The 17,920-nt window shown below is 33.2% G+C and overlaps 1 protein-coding gene across 4 annotated transcripts in view; it reads right to left on the minus strand.

Annotated features, from left to right (window-relative positions):
* LOC143234037 (netrin receptor UNC5C-like) overlaps positions 1 to 15,362 on the minus strand; it is a 131,041-nt gene extending 115,679 nt beyond the window's left edge. For 3 of the 4 annotated variants that reach the window (XM_076471055.1, XM_076471054.1, XM_076471051.1), the window contains exons 1-2: positions 15,225 to 15,362; positions 14,595 to 14,767 (exon numbers count right to left, since the gene is read on the minus strand). In XM_076471055.1, coding sequence (XP_076327170.1) covers positions 14,595 to 14,724 — 130 coding nt within the window. In that variant the 5' untranslated portion in view covers positions 14,725 to 14,767; positions 15,225 to 15,362. Of the gene's footprint in view, positions 1 to 14,594; positions 14,768 to 15,032; positions 15,171 to 15,224 lie in introns of those variants that run through there. The other variant, XM_076471052.1, reaches the window with a different exon arrangement.
* Positions 15,363 to 17,920: the final 2,558 nt, after the last annotated feature.

Here is a 17,920-nt window from a genome sequence, read left to right on the forward strand (position 1 = left end):
CCTTTAAAACGTACGCAAATCACTTCTTTGTGTTTAGAAGTACACGTGCCCGTGTGTGCAACTGTATGTTTATAACATAAGAAATCGAAATAAAGAAAACGGAAAATACACATGCATCGCGTTCAACACCAACAAAATATTAAGGAACTAAAAGAAATTACACATAACCAGTTATCTAACTTTTCACAGCTATTTTCATTAAAACATTCAATTTTTTTTATATTTTAATGAACGGTTGGTTTTTCATTGTACCCCGATGGGACAGTAGTAAACCTTGAACGTTACGTTGCTAAAATCAAAGGCTCCATTTCTCTCGGTGCATACAGAGTACATCTCCATGTGGCTTTGCTATAAGAAAACACACCCATGTTTTTATTAATATGTTAAATATATATATATTCATAATCATACATGCGTTATGTATTTATTTAAGACTTTATTTCTATAAACAATTTGTACGTTTTTATCTTCAAAAGTTTGAATTGTTTCCCATGAATCCAGCAAATAATGAAATCGTAGTTTTTTACTGTTAGCGTATATTCTCAAAAATTGACTTATTCTGATATCCTAGTATATACGTCTGAGTTCTAAATCGAATGTTTAGTTACAGCGCCTCATAACCTACTTCTAAGAAGCCATGAACGAAGGCAAAGGAAAATAAATTATAATATATATAAATCACAGTAAATCTGTCGTATTCATTCCTGACGAGGACATTCGTTCAATACCAGGACTCATCAAAGCGCCTGAGTTACGAGAAACATAGAAATGGCCTGGGCGCCATACGTGTCATTACTTTTCATGAACAACGGGTGTTATGGGGTGGACCATATTAAGCAAATGAACTGCAATTATTATTAATTTTATTTATAAAAAACGAGGGCAAATAATAATTGCATTTGTAGGTTATGAACCTTGACCATAAGAGTTTTATGTGACAACCTAAAGTACTCGTATGCTACATTCTGATAACACCTCATCACATACTGATTACATTTGTGTGGAAAACCTGAAATTTGTCTGTTAGTTTGTTTTGAATTTCGCGCAAAGCTGCACAAGAGTTATCTGCCATAGCCGTCCCTAATTTAGCAGTGTAAGACTTCAGGGAAGGAAGCTAGTCATCACCACCCACCGCCACCTCTTGGGCTACTCTTTTACCAACGAATAATGGGATTGACCGTCACATTATAACGCTACAACGGCTGAAAGAGTGAACATGTTTGGTGGGACGGGGATTCGAACTCGCTACCATCGGGTCACAAGCCGAGTGCCTTAACCATCTGGCTAATAAATGATATTTATTATTGGGTGCTGAAATTTTATGTAGTTATGAGTAGAGTAAGAGGCACCGCAACAGCATAATACATTAACTTAATAATGCGGTTGAAGCTCCGATAGGGGACAAAGCATTAAAAGCTAAAACACCTGAAATTTACGAAACATATCATGTAAATTGTATATCTCTCCCCACACACACATTCTTTTTAATCGGTTCATTTTCGATTCAAATTATCAATATTTACTTTTCTCTGGGTTTGAATCCAAAATGGACAATTTAAAATATATCTGAAAAAATAGGAAAGGAATGTCAACAGCTTCAATGATTTTGATCATAAGTATTAAAATAATTAGTAGTTGCCATTACATAACAATGTCGTTTTCGAGAAACGAAAACTGTAACATTTGAGTATTAACTGAAGTAATGTTTGTTGGTCTAATATGAATTACGAAATGAATTATCTTAGGCGTTTTATGTTTATAATCAAACAGTAGATTAAAATAATTAAAAAAAAAAAAAATCGGCTCTCCAGTGGCACAGTTGCACATCTGCAGATTTGCAATATTAGAAACTGTGTTTCGACACTCCTGGTGGGCAGACCACACATAACCAGTTGTGTTTCTTTGTGTTTAATTTCAAACAACAACAACAAAAAGCAGCGCGTTAGAAACAAAAGCCATTAACCCAACGCTCTTCTCTTCAAGTTTTAAAAGTTTATTTAATTAAGGCTCAGTAGTTAACAATTTATTTAAAGCACGAATGAGTGATTTACTATAAAACTTTAATAAAAAGAGAGTTAGAAAGGGAAGCTTATTGTTCTCCCGACTACTAGATGGCGCAGGTGAAATACGTAAATATCACTTAAATCCTAGCGTTTTATTTTAGTTATTTTATATGTTCTTAATTGTTTCTGGTAAATTACGCATTCGTGCATTAAATAGCTTGTTTTCTAATTAACCGAATTTAGAAGTTTGTATCTAGTTTATGAAGATGCAACGTGTACAGAGGCCACTAAACATGATGATGTAATATTAATTAGTGCTTAATTTTATGCCATAAGATTTCCTTCGCCGTGAAATTTTCATGGTTAATTACCGTTCAGTAAGTAAACTCTCATTTTGGTTCTATATTTTTATTTTTTTTACGTAAGAAATGTGATTTTTGAAACTCTAGATCTTCATCTCATTTTCAGGGTCAATTACAATTTAATAACCGAATTATTTTCATGTTTGAAAGCTGGATTAATGCTTTAAAACATTCACAGGTGTGTGTGGTGTGAATAAAAAAACAAAATCAATGAATATCACATGTTAAATTTGTTTTGAATTTCGTGCAAAGCTACACGAGGGCTATATGCGCTAGCCGTTCATAATTTAGCAGTGAAAGACTAGAGGAAATGCAGATAGTCATCAACAGCCACCGCCAACTCTTGAGCTACTCTTTTACTAACGAAAAGTGGGATTGACAGTCACATTATAACGCTCCCACGGCTGAAAGGGCGAACATGCTTGATGTAACGGGGATTCGAACCCGCGACCTTCGGATTATAAGTCGAGTGCCTTAACCACCTGGCCATGCTGGAATCTCATCAGAGAGAAGGAAGCCATTTAGCAGAGCCCTCCACCAACCATCCAACTAATGTAATTGACTGTCACAGCGCACACGCAGATTAAAGTGTAGGAAATAATTTAAGCTTCTGCTTGGAGCACGGCTCTTTAATTTTGAAATATAGAACCAATTCGCTGTCTAATAAGCTTAATAATTTATTAACAGTTTAATTAACATTATCAGTTTTTTATAACTCTTCAAGAGATAGCTTGTACTTTGAAAATTCATGACGGTTAGGCGCTATTGATACTTTGAAAATCAATTAGAAGAGATACAATTTTATTTGTATGATAAAAATTTCATGTCTATCAATGAGTTATACGTTCTAATTAGAGTCTAAAGGCATATAAGTGTAAAAGAACGGGTTTCGATACTCGCGGTGAAAACAGCACAGATAGCCCATTTTATATACAGCTTTGTGCTTTACTACAAATAAACAACCAGTCAATAAAAAAGTCTAAGTTGACGAAGTTTCAGAAATCTGACAAGCTTAGATCCTGGTGTTCTTACGTACGTGTTTTCAACTGTTCTTTGTCGTCGGTTGTTAGGTCGTAGGTTCGAATCTCATCATGGAACATTTTCACTCTCTCAGTCATGGAGGTACAATAATATCAGTAGTCACTCCCTTTCATTTGGTTAAGTAGCGCAAGAGTTGTAGGTGGATAGTGTTGACTAGCTGCTTTCCTTCTAGTCTATAACTTCTAAATTATGGACAGTACAGAAGACCCCGGCAAGCTTTGTATGAAATCCAACAAACAAACAAAACAGTTCCTTGTTAGTCTACCACGTCACTTGACTCCTACTACAGTATGTATATATATATCGTGTTACTAGCATATACATTTGTCCTGTATGTGTTGACAGCACTAAAACATCAGGCCTCCTTAGTTGTTATTTTGTGCGTTACATAATATTTCTTCTATATCCTGTTTTAGTTGTTCATACTTATTTTTAGAATTTACTACTGGAATGCCTCTAGCTTGTTAAAAACAAAATATTCTAACAGTTTTAATATCTATAACTTATTTTAGATCAACCACCATGAGCGAAATATGGGAACTTATTTTTTTAGAAAAAAGCAATTAGGTGCTGTGAAAAATAATTGTGCTACTAGATAGTACTTACTTGACTTTAAAGGCTTATCTGCTACCAAGTCCTTTTACCATATAATAATGAAAACGATTTTTCTCTATGATAAAATATTTTGTTTGTTTTTTTTCATTTCGCGCAAAACTACACGAGGGTTATCTGCTCTAGCCGTCCCTAATGTAGCAGTGTAAAACTAGAGGGAAGGCAGCTAGTCATCACCATCCACCGTCAACTCTTAGGCTACTCTTTTACCAATGAATAGTAGGATTGACCGTACCATTATAACGGTCTCCCCGCAACCCTCAGATTACGAATCGAGCCCCTTAACCACCTGAAACTCTCCATGTCTAAGAGCTGTTATATTTAGGAAAGTCAAAATAAAGATTTATAGCTTGAGGAAGTAATGTCCACAGTATGTCTCAAACCGTAAATTTTAGTCTTTTAACAATTGCATTTTCATACTAAATTTTCTTGTTTATAATTTGTTGACAATTTCCATTACTCTCTTTTTAAATTAATAATTTGTCATATTCTTATTTTCTTTTTACAATGTCCGTCATGGACACGAATATGTATAATAACAATACTGTTTGAAATAGTTTAGTTTAACTAAACATTGGTGTACGATGCTCTCTCGGGAAACAGCAACCGATAGATTGGCTTCATGTACAATGGGTGGTTATTTCTCCTAATATCATTGCCAAGATGTTATTATTGATAATGGTACTATATGTATGATCACGATGATGTACGGTGAGGAATATAACATCATTACGTATACATTTGAAAAAAGAAATATGTAAAACTACTATATTTATAACCTGTATCTAAACACTAAACTGGACGAACTACTGAACTCTCCTGGAATATTTCTTAAAATTGTTGCATTTCTTCTTCCTTCTCTTTTCTTCTTCTCTGAGCATAGTAAGACCGGCTACGGTTTTGCTGCAGCTGATCAGATTTACATTTCGAGCGATATGGAGCACATCCTTCCATGTCAAAAATGTGTTAATTACCAATTATAAGTTGATTATATTAATATAGCCCTCCCCTCGACGTTTTTGATAGAGTGACAACACTTCTTCCACCCTTTTACAATGTGACGACCCTAAATTCTGACGGGCCATCACTACTATATACTTTATCTGAAACTAAATATTTTCCAAATAAAATATAAAACCACAAAATTTCTGCCTCGCTTTCTCCTAGAATAGCCATACGTTTCGCCAGCTCCTACTTGCACAATTCTTGCCACTCATTTTAATCAGCTTCAAGGATGGCTTCACCATCTGCGGTCCCCATAAAATTCGCAATCACGCATTGTTTGCTATAATTCAACACTTGCCATCCACTATCACCGTGGTTGTTGATCCGATGCTTGAAACTGAGCTTGTTGCTGTCTCTTAAACTAAAGCTTAAAGATTTCTCTTGAGAAAAACGGCCTAGACTTTTGTATAACATGGATGAAGTCAGTAGTGCAGTGATTAGAAAATAAACTGTAATCCTATCAGCAGCGTCGTAACTGGAAGGGTAGGAACCCTATATACTGTATATATATATATATACATTTGTAACATTAAGCTAATAATCACTATGGTACATGTGTCGTGCCTCCAATATAAACACTAAGTTAAATCTACGGCTTCCACGTGGCTATATATGTATACAAGTAGTACATAATAGGATTCTATATAAACTACAGACAAATATTAAAACGACTAGGGCCAACGGTTATACAGCCACCATATTTGTTGGATAGTTAGATAAACTATCATATACAATACGTAATAATGTGTTTAGTAACATTCCCCACGTATTGTTACAATACTCTCAGCCATTTTTGGTGCAAACTAGAGGAAAAATATTAAATAACAAAGAAGAACAAATGAACAATCTCTATTATGAACCATTAACGTGGCTCGTGATAAAGAGCTGTGTGTATGTATATGTGCTGATGAATGTTTCACTTGATATACGAAATAGAGTATAAGATAAGATATAAAAAAACAACCTTTATACTCCTATGATATTAAAATAAGTCTGACAGTATTTCTAATGACATGTTTTTATGGATAAGATGAATGGATTTCGTTTAATAGAACACAGTAAACTATCTATGATCCCCTTTCAAAGTTAATTACGTTTTCTTGTTTCAATATGAGAATGTTTTCTTTACTAACATTCCGAGTTTTTTGTGAAAATTATCTTATATGAAAATTAATATTAGGGCTAATTCAAATATATTTTAAGGTTTAAATAGAGCTGAAAGAAACTGAAATTAACGTTTAGAATATTTGATGCAACTAAGTGACAAATTAATTATATACATTTTAATTAAAAATATAAGCAAAAATAATCGTTTTCAGTGAAGGAAAACTAAATTCGATTGATTTAAAACATTTTGAATGCTCCCAAAACTTATTAGAAAACGGGGAATTAAATGAATTAATTAATCAACTAATATATACAAAATATTGACGAACATACTGTGCGCGAAAATTTTATAAACAACAGGTAGATGCGAATTTTGGCAACTTCGCATATTTCTTACAGTTTTTCAAGAAATAATTGTTTCTATAGAAAGCAACTATTTTAGTAGAATGTGACGCATAATAAATCCCTTATATCTCTCACAGTGATTGTCATTCTATTAGATTTGATCAAAGTCAGATAATGGTTAAGACAGACAGACAATTTGAGATATATAAATACCTTTAGATGCTACGGTTCGAAATAACTTTTAAAGGTTTATCTACAAGCCATTTTAAATTTATATTAGTCAGGTTTAAATAAATAATGTTTGCGTGAACATATTTTTCTGGAGACTTGGTAATCTCAGATAAATCTAAAGAAGTTTAACAAACAAAAATATTATCCTGATTTTCCTGAAAAATCATGATGTCTGGGATTTTAAAAAGCAGGACGACAAACATACCTATTAATTCTTCGTCACTATCTTTCCACAGATCTAAGTTGGACTTTTTCTCTAACACTAGTAACCGAAGAACTTTTTTTTTTTTTTCGTGATTGAAACGGAATGCAGGCGACCGGATAGGTGAAAAGCCCACAAACACGCAAAAAAGATTCAGAGAAGATAAGGTCTTCAGACTGAGACAAACGGATACATTGACAACATTCATCAGATGTCCTTTGCTGACCTTCTAAAGTTTTTATAACGAAATTTATTATCTAAATTTTGTATCAGATTTGTTTCTGTTTTTATAAGCAAAAATCCGATTTTAACTGCATTTTCGTCACTTAGACTCAATGAAGAAATAACTGAGCCATCAATAAAACACAGGTGGTGTTTAGTTATATTATGACTGGGAAAAATTAATAAACAAAACTTAAATTTTATAGTTATGAAGAAAAAAGAATATTTGAATAAATAACTATGTATTAAAACAAAAGTTACTTTATTATGAACAATAAGGTCATAGCTGACGAAGGTTATTTTTATATATACCGACGTCTGTAGAATATCTGCAATAACTGGCTATGTGTGTTTCGTTTATTTGTTTTCGTATATATCACTCAAAGCTACACGAGCTACACATCCAGTTCTATTTTAACTCATGACAAGAATATTTTGATGTGTTGACAGTATTAATCGATAGTTTTTGTTTGTTTTGAGTTTCGAGCAAAAATACACTAGGACTATCTGAATTAGCCATCCTTAATTTAGCGTGTAAGACTAGAGAAAAGGCAGCTAGTCATCACCACCCACCGTCAATTCTTGGGCTACTCTTTTAGCAACGAATAGTAGGATTGACCGTCACATTATAATGCTCCCATAGCTGAAAGGGCGAGCATGTTTGGTGTGACGGGGATTCGAACATGCGACCCTCAGATTACAAGTCTAGTACCTTAACCACCTGGCCATGCCAGGCAACCGGCTATGAAAAGAGCTAACTTAGTGAACCAGTTTTTCTTCTTAAAAAACAAACAAACATGCATGTAACCCAAGCTAAATCGTGTTTATAAAGATAAAGCTAAGCCATTATTAATAGAATCTATTGCACAGAAAGTAGTTGTTGTTGTTTTAAATTAAGTACAAAGCTACACAATGGGCTATTTCCGCTCTGCCCACCACGGGTATCGAAACCCGGTTTTTAGCGTTGTAAGTCCGCAGACAAACCGCTGAATAAGTTTTATGCTTTTATATTTGAGTGATTTAAGAAACAATGATTATCACATGGATAACTATGGAGTTTGTTTTTTAAATTGGTATTTTTAAATATCGTTAAGATTATAGAAAATTTATAACAAATTTTGTTATATCGTTTATTTGTTTCAAATGTTTCGTAAAATTATATAAAGAATCATCGACGCATAGCTCCTAATTTTTCATTGATAGATAAGAGGGATACAGCTAGTTAACAATACCAAACGTCAACTCTCGGACTACTTTCATTTCACCGAAGAGATGGATTAGAAAGTTACTCATTTCGCAATCACGATCTCAAAATTCTAATTACATTTACGCGACAACGGGCAGCGAACTGGAAATCGTGGGATTCCTAATCTGCGTACACTTGTCAGACCAAATTCATTGAAGATAACACCTATTTGACCTTGAGCACTATTTATAATATCGTAAAAAAACAAACAAAACCTTTGTACACAAATTCGTGTACTGTACTCATGAGACATGGTTCTGTGGTTCGTGTCCCGTTATTGTAAAGGAAAAACAAAACGCGCTCCGCATTTTCTTCACCGTGAATGTTTATGAGATTGAAGTCTGATAAGAGTAGGCCAACAGTTAATGGTCGGTGGTTGTGCGTTTACTAATTGCATTGCCTATAATCACTCGCTTCGAAATTAGTGACAGTTAGAACGAATAGCCGTCGGGTAGCTCTGCTCATAAAAACAAACAGACACAACTTTCTTAAAAGCACATTAAAACAACCTCCTTCATAATAATGTTATTTCTCAATGTTTCAGTTCCACTGAACATTACAGAAATTAAAAACTTAAAAAAGTCTTAGCGAGAGCTATAATTGATTTTTAACTTCCGTAATCGAATAATTTCAATGAATGCACTTATATATACTTCCGAATAACAACAGTATATTGGAAATTATAATTGGATAATGCCACTGACTGTAGAGAATAACAGCAAAAAATATGTGTATATAATAATAAAAATTATTTCGAATTTAATAAAAGCTTCCTGGTATCCTGGTTTTGTTAAGGATAGCTCTTTAGGTATGTAACACTTTTTTTGTTCTCCAGAACAAATAGCTCGGTATGTGGTTTTGTGCTTAATTCTAAACAAAGAAACCGAAACAAATATTCTCTTTATTGGTTGGTTGTTTTGAATTTCGCGCATAGCTACTCTAGAGTTATCTGCGCTAGCCGTCCCTAATTTAGCAATGTAAGACTAGAGGGAAGGCAGCTAGTCATCACTACCCACTGCCAACTCTTGGGCTACACTTTTACCAACGAATAGTGGGATTGATCGTCACATTATAACGCCCCCACAGCTGAAAGGGCGAGCATGTTTGGTGCGACCTGGATTCAAACACGCGACCCTCGGATTACGAGTTGAACGCCTTAACACACATGGCCATGCCGGGCCCTCCCCTTTATTTAAGGCATAGTAATGATGTTGCAGCGGGTATTGTCATCAGATCATGATAGAAACTTCAATTTAAAACGTTTTATCCCAAACTGAATTGAATACAAATTGTGGTGTTCTGAAAAATGTTTTCTTTTCAACCCCCTCCCGTAAGAAAGGATTTAGAGCTTTTAGGAAGAGAAAGAAAAATAATAAAAAAACAAATAAATGTATTGATAAATAAAATAATAATAAAATAAAATAGAACTGAAATAATGAATAAAAATAAAATAAGAAATGATAAAACAAATTAAAATACCGATTTTTATGCCAGTTGTCTTTGTACTTTCTTATTTTACTTTAGATTGTCGTCAGGTGGTGATGCTGTCAATATATCCCAAAGCACTGTGGTCAACAGAAATTATAAACTTGAGGGCGTGTCGAGTTTTGAAAGGATTGTTCTTAAACACCCTAGTTAGAAAGAAACGGACTTTCTAGTTGTTTCTCTGTTTCCTTTCAAACTAAGTTACTGTCAAGTTTAAATGAACAAGTAAAAATACATTTTGAAATGTGATTTTTTTAAAACCAACATAAATATTTAACCTCAGAACTCCCTATATTGGCTTTTTAAACACACTTCTCAAAGTTATTAATTTAACAAGTTGTTGGTGGAACTGTGATGACATTGTTAGGTCAGATTAAATATCTAATAACATATGAATCATATTTAAAAATTTAAACTAAAGTGCCATAATTATTGCAGTTAACTTAGTTTATTACTGTTTGGGTAAGTTCACTCAGATTTCTGGTCAGAGCCTTACAACGAACGTTTTAACAAGCAAAAACGTATAATTACTTAATATGAAACTGACACGAATATACTCTGTGATAGATTTGTTTATTTGTTGAATTTCGCGCCAAGCGTTTCGAGGGATATCTGCGCTAATCTTCAATAATTTTGAAATGACAGATTAATGAGAGGGTAACTAATCAACACCACCAACCGTCAAGATTATCAACGAATAGTGGGATTTACCGTTATATTATAACACTCCCAGTAACAATAACATTTTCATAAAATTGTACAGATAGCGAGTTTTAGAAGGTAAAGTTGTAGTCTTGATACATTCCTTTCCTTATATCGCATATGGTTTTCACGTAACTTACTAAAGTGCATATTCAAAGCCATTTTAACATATATGTCCTCCGCTGTGACAGTGATAAGTTTACGTATTTACAACGCTAAAACCAAGGGTTCGATTCCCCTCAGTGGACACAGCAGATAGCTTAATGTGGATTTGCTTTAATAAAAACAAGCACATACATTTTAATATAACTTATTTCTAAACATTCATCCATTATTAATATTTAGGAAATTCAGATTCCTTATTTGTCATTTCTACCATAAAATTAATTCAGGTTATTCGTAATTTATATCAAAATAATCGTGTAAAAAATTCAAAAGTACACATAAAATATCTGTTCTTCTTCGAAATAAATTATTATATATAGAACGACTACATCTCGCTAATCTAATTTCTATTTCTATATCTATTGCTACTTTTTTTTTTTCTTATGTGAGACTGGCAAATGGAGATTAAGACTGATAGACAGTGTATCTCCACCATAATGTGGGTCCTATTCCGCAGTCACCTCCTAAACCTAAGGCACATTTTATAATCCAACATAATAATTTATACCATGGGATTTTTTTTCAATTAATGCAGCGTTTTTGTTTAACTTAGTTTTGTTTCAGATTGTTTTTGATATAATTAGTTAGAGGTTTGGGTTTGATGTTTTTAACGCAGTCTTTCCTTGAGATTTTGTTTAGTTAACTTTATCAAAATGTATTAATTTTCACTATAATACATATGTGTATATAACATAAGTCCTTGAATATTTTTACTCCTATTTTATTAACTGCTGTATTTCATGTATTCAAGAGTTCTGCATAACGGTATGCTTGTAAAACTTGGAAAAGATGACACATATACTCAATTGACCTAACGCTTCAAACCGAATCTCAAAAGTAAATGTTTTACCAAGTGCCTTTTAAGTTCTCAAAAAATATTGTACAATAATTAGTTGAAGAATAAATTTGGATACGAAATTCTATATGTTATATATTTTTTTTTCCGTGTGGACACTTAACTATATAATATCTATAAGGTAATTACATGTAGAATGTTACCACAAAGTATTCCCTGCATTTTAATCTGTGTGCTAATCTCTTAGCATGGATGATGGATAGTAGTACGATGTTGAGATGTTGGCTGGCTGCCTTCCTTCTGGTCAATAGTTCAAAATTGGGAATAGGGGCAAATAGGCTTGGTGGCTACAATGTTCAAAGTACACCACTCTTTCCCGTAGCTTTTCATAACCAATTTATTTACGAGAACAAAGTTTTTTCCATGGCAACTTTTAACAGTCCGTTTGACATAAATCATAGATAGTTCATCGGACGATATAACTGGTTTGTCTACTTATAGAATAGCAAGAATACAAGTTTCTTTCTCTAGCTACAACAGTTGGACGAATATTCGTTTAAAACAGTTTGTACTCACATGTTGTGTGGATTTTAAAACAAGATCCTTATTCTTGAATATGATGCCTACTATGGAACACGAACTGCTTTTGCTACTGACCTATCTGTTCGTGGATTATCACATATTAAAAGATGCTGCACTTAATTGCTTATCACGGATGAAATATGACTTGTTGCAGATTTTTTCTGGATGGTCCAGGCTTCCCAATTTAATTCATATTGCTTTATTTTTCCAATGTCATTTTAATTTCAAGTGATGCTCCCGTATTGAAATTATATAACCCCAATCTAAGGAAAGTTTTATAAACTGAACCTATGAATATCTTGCATCCTAAACGATACAAAAACTTCTCAAAAGCGATATATTTTTAAAGGCTTCAAACCATCTTGGTAACGTCAAACAATATCAAAATATAATTTGATACGTCCTGTTCCGCCTTTAATCGGATGTAGTTTTTACATGACTTAGATATTCAAATACGTTTTAATGTCACGTATTCAACCGACTGTATACGTATATAACACACTTTACTGAACAAGACACTAAACCTAAAGTATCACGCAAGATGGAAAGTATGTTAAATGCTTTGGCTACTGTGAAACAAATTAAAGTGGCATATACGAATACCACACAACACACTTTTTATAAAATAATCGGAAACTGACAGCACTTGATCAGGCAAAAAAGCAACAACAAAAGAACCCGACTAGTCTAGACCGGATTTTTGCTACTGAGTAGATAAAGACTTTAATGTACATTTTATCTTTCCTCAACAATTACTATGAAAGCTTTGAAATTCGATTGTCCCTCAACGCTATGTGTATAAGGATTAAGGATACAGACGCTTGGCGTCTTATTTTTTTTACCAAGTAGTAACTTGCCTTTTGTTCTGTTTCTTAAGTTAAGATTTTTGCTGATATAAAGTATTTAAAAAAAGATAAGATTTCTTTTAACGTTATTTTTTAAGAAACTAAAATATTTGTCTCGTCTTTTGTACGGTCGCAAAAGAACTACAAATGCGACTTTATTATTTACTGTTAAGAAAAATACGCATATTAATATTTACGAAACGATTTTTCTTTCAGATAAAGTAATCTTTAATACGTAAATATCATGGTTTAATGTTTTTCTACTTATTTTAAAATTCGAAGAAAATGAATAAGTACATATATTTATACACAAACAAAATTTTTCATCAAATCGAAGGATATATGAAACAGATTTACGTTGTATGGAATATTTTTGTTTGTAATTTTTCACACCAAGACTCACGACAGCTATTCGTAAATAACCTTCTTAAGTTAGAAACGACAGACCAGAGGAGTGGCTGTAGCTATTTGACATTATATATCACCTTCTTTTATACTGTACAACCAAATACTGGGATTTGCTTGTCGAGTCTAATGTGGCCCTTATGTGCAGAACGCATTTTTAAAGGAACAGGACGCAAACCATCAAATTCATAATACGGGCACGCTACAAATTAGACCACGCTTGATCTAGTATAGACTTTGGATCAGTGTTTATTTGTTTGTTTGTTTGTTGTTTTTTTTAACCTGGAAAGTTACTTTGACTCGTGTTATACATTTATCTTAAATTTTCGAAATACACAGATGTGAAAATTTAGCAAACAACAAAGACCCTCTTCTGCGTATAATAACAATGAAGATATACATATTTTTGTATCAGTTTAATTCACAGATGTTATTTAAATATTTACAGATCTAAACTGATTTTGTTTTGTAGTCTGTTAAAAGCACCCCTCCCAGTGGCACAACGGAATATCTGCTGACTCCGACCGCTAAAAACCGAATTTTGATACCTGTGGTGGGAAGATCACAAATAGCCCATTGTGTAGCTTTGCGCTTAATTACAAACAAACAAACTGTCGAAAGCAAAATATGGCGGGAAAAAAATTATGAAGAAAATATATTGTAGGTGAACTTAGAAGAACAACATGTAAAATACAAGTACACTGTTTGGTCTGATTCATCGTTCTTATTTATCGTTTCATTCTTAAAATTGTGTTGTTTTGATTACATCTTTATACACTCTTATAAATAACCGGAGAACAACTTTAACGTTTTGTGTATATACTTTGATGACAACCTCATGATACATCCATACGTCTATATACAAATGATGAAACAAACTAGAAACAAAGGTAAACATTTTCTCGTAGTTTATTATATCCCCTCGTTAGGGTAAACTTCAGATTTTATAAAGTTTGGAGTTTCATCGTCGTGGAGGACAAACACGCAGAATTGAGGCCTACGCCAGTTTATGTTTCATAATCTACATTATAGTCTATGGGAACTATTTTAAAGCATCTTCACCTACATTCGTATTATTGTAACTTCAGAGTTTATAATGCTAAACTTCGGAGCTTGATCCCTGTCTACGTCAACTGGTGTTCATAATTTACTTTATATATATAGTTTAAGTAAATTATTTTAAAGTAGCTTTACCTAGGTTCACATTATCATAGTACAACTTATTTATTTTTATTTACCTTTTAATTCTTTTTCCCCTGATCTGAGTCTTATTCGACCATTTCCTCGATGTATGGCTGTATTAACGCTGATGACACAGAGGATTAACGATCCAAGGATTATCACAAGGGATAAAAGCTTATCCTTCATCCTCGCAGACAGTGTTGAATGTTGTCCGTTATCTTCAGTTTACCTTCAATATATTTTGAATTATTTAAACATCGTAATTTAATATCTCCGTACACGTTATTGAAATTCTTAGTTGAAGTATGTGATCAAATGACTGTTGGAAATGTTATAAATATTTTAAATTCCCCTGAGTTTAAAAAAAATTAGTTTTATATTTACACAGTATAAGAACAATTTCATTTTTTATCAGTTTAGATGAAAAACTTTCAGTTATATACACTTTTAAATACGCCATTGGTAATTTTACATTTTGTTATTAATAAGTTTACCTGTTTTGAAAAGTTCCACGAAATGCTTTTTTCGTAAAACCATAAAATTCTTACACATATAAGGTAGCAAAACCGATTTTAATGAAAGTTAAGTAGATTGTAATTTTCTTTAAAATGTCTGTTAAGTGTAACAATAACATATCGTACATTCTCGCTTGAAATACGTAAAAGTTAACGTAAAACAGTGCTTACTAAAACTGGTACGTTTTCCGCGCTATCTTTGTTACTCGAATACTGATTTTTTTTTTTTTACAGTTTTCTTTTGACTGGTAAGTAGTAGCTAAAAATCTTCTGTAATAACCACTAAAACAGCTTGTCTGTACTCCTGTCAGCACGATCATCTGTAATGTGAATGGTCGTTTTAAAAACGTGTTCCACTCGCAAACCACGTGTTGACCAAGCCCAAATGCTGAATAGAAAGCTATCTGTGATTGGTTCGAAGATAGTGTGACGGTGATTGGCTGAATCAAAAAAATAATACGCTGGTGTAATAAATCTTATAAAAGAATGGATAACAAACACCAAACTATGTGAACTTAATGTTTTGAAAGGTCTGTTAAAGCGAGTAATGGACAACTAAAGTTTTCGCTTATTCCATATACCTATTCTAACAGTCGCGTTTTGGACAGTATGTACGATACACTTCGATTAATGTTTTTTTTTTGTTTATTGTTGTTGTTGATAGTACATATCTGGATGATGAAGATAACTTGAACATGAAACCTTAGCGGCGTAATCCACAAGAAACTATAAACATGTATATTTCATAATGGAACATATCTTTGTGCATGTCTAGAAAGCAATTCGAGAGTTGTGTTGCAAATGTATATATTATTTTGCAAACATAAAATGTTTAGAATTAATCGAATAAAGTGAGTTAAGAAACCAAATAAACTATAAAACTATAAACGTTATGAAAGTTACATATTCCAGTAGGGTTAAATTAAAAGAATAAATATTTTAATTTGTCCTGATCAATTAATTTAAGTAATAAGCCTTACATTCTTAGACACAGAAGTTCCAGTAACATGATTTCCAATGTACAGGTTTCCATCTTCTGGGACCCGGCATGGTCAGGTGGTTAAGGTACTCGATTCGTAATCTGAGAGTCGCGAGTTCAGATCCTCGTCACTCCAAACATGCTCGCTTTTTCAGCCGTAAGGACGTTATAATGTGGCAATCATTCCACTATTCGTTGGTAAAAGAACATCCAAGAGTTGGCGGTGGGTGGTGATGACTAGCTGCCTTGTCTCTAGTTTTACACTGCTAAATTAGGGACGGCTAGCACAGATAGCCCTCGTGTAGCTTTGCGCGAAATTCAAAACAAGCCAAATCCATCTTCTGGTTTATTTTTGGCATATGCTTCTAATTGTATTTTGCATTAGTGGAAGCTAAGCCTTGATCGTTTCTGTATATTGTCATCTTAATACTACTTTTAATAAGTAGTGTAGTAGAATAATTCATGATAAATAAAAACATACATATGATGCAAATTACCCAAATCGTGGATATAAATAAACTGTAAGGGGTTATGAGAAATAAAAATGCGTTAGATGTTTACTTGGAACCAACAGACTCATCTTAGAAGATATGTCTTTATCAACCCTGTGTCTGTTATTGGAAATGACGTGTCGAATTACTAACTCAGATTCTCAACACATCCTGATAGTGAAGATGTGTTAACAGCGCGAGACGTCGTTTCTGATAACAAACAGAGGTAAAGGAACCATTTCTTTTCAAAGACGGATCACAGATTTCTGTATAAATACGTATTGGTAAAGCCAAAAATCCAGAAGTTTATTTTAAATAATGGAAAGTTAAAAAGTTTCATTTTCGTGTGAAACACATTCAGTTTTGTGCTAAAAGAAGAGCATCCGATTAAGTTTGTGTAAACGTTTATTTTTCTCTCTGTTAACTCTTTCAAAGAACTTTTAGTATATTTTACAAAATATATACTGTTTTCGCAAAACCTTCTATTAAAAAGGTTAGAAACTTATAATTTTTATATGCAAACGAGATTTTAATAATTAACTACATGGAACTTATTATACTGACGCCTATGCCTGATTAGTGTTGGTTTTGCACATGAATGTGTCGTATTCTTGTTATTAGAAATCTTACAGCTTTGTTACTCCAGTAAGTCACTGAAGGACAGAGAACTATGTCGGTACATATTAATACGTTCTTATGTAGGTAATATATAAATGGTAATTTAAAACTTTAATAAAGACACTTCTATAAGACAAAGTGACCAGAATTAACTAATGTTATAAAATTATTAAACTGCTTGATTTAATAATGGGAAGTAAGTTAACAGTAACCACTGTAATATCATGTTACTCTTTTCTAGCCGAATAATGGGATTTGACTGTCACTCTTATAGCGCAGCCACATTCCCATGGTGCTGAGAGCATTTTTACTGGAACGGGCCATGACTATGACTTCAGATTAACAATTCAGACATTCTTATCACTAGACCACGCCCAGCCTATTGATTTCGTAAGCAAAGACATTTTAAAGAACAAATATTCAAGAAAAAATAGAATCGTCCGTGTGGCTGGACAAGGACTAACATGGACCAGAAAACCTCTCGGAGTAAACAGAGAAGAAAAAAATGACTATTTCTTTCTTTGATCCTGTAACTTTTCAGTGATCTTTACATTATTTTATTACTCTCTCTGTCTATATATATATATATATTCTTCACAATTAACACACTCCTTTACACGGGACGCAGACACAGAGTTCAAACCACCACTGTAAAAAAACTCCAACTCTCGACTTTCTGGCACACGGCTCGTAATTTGGAGGTCGCAGGTTCGAATCTTCGTCACACCAAACATGCTCACCTTTTCAGTCGTGGGGGCGTTGTAATGTTACGGTCAATC

Source organism: Tachypleus tridentatus, chromosome 12 (genome assembly GCF_004210375.1).
Source record: "Tachypleus tridentatus isolate NWPU-2018 chromosome 12, ASM421037v1, whole genome shotgun sequence".
Classification (NCBI taxonomy): Eukaryota; Metazoa; Arthropoda; class Merostomata; order Xiphosura; family Limulidae; genus Tachypleus; species Tachypleus tridentatus.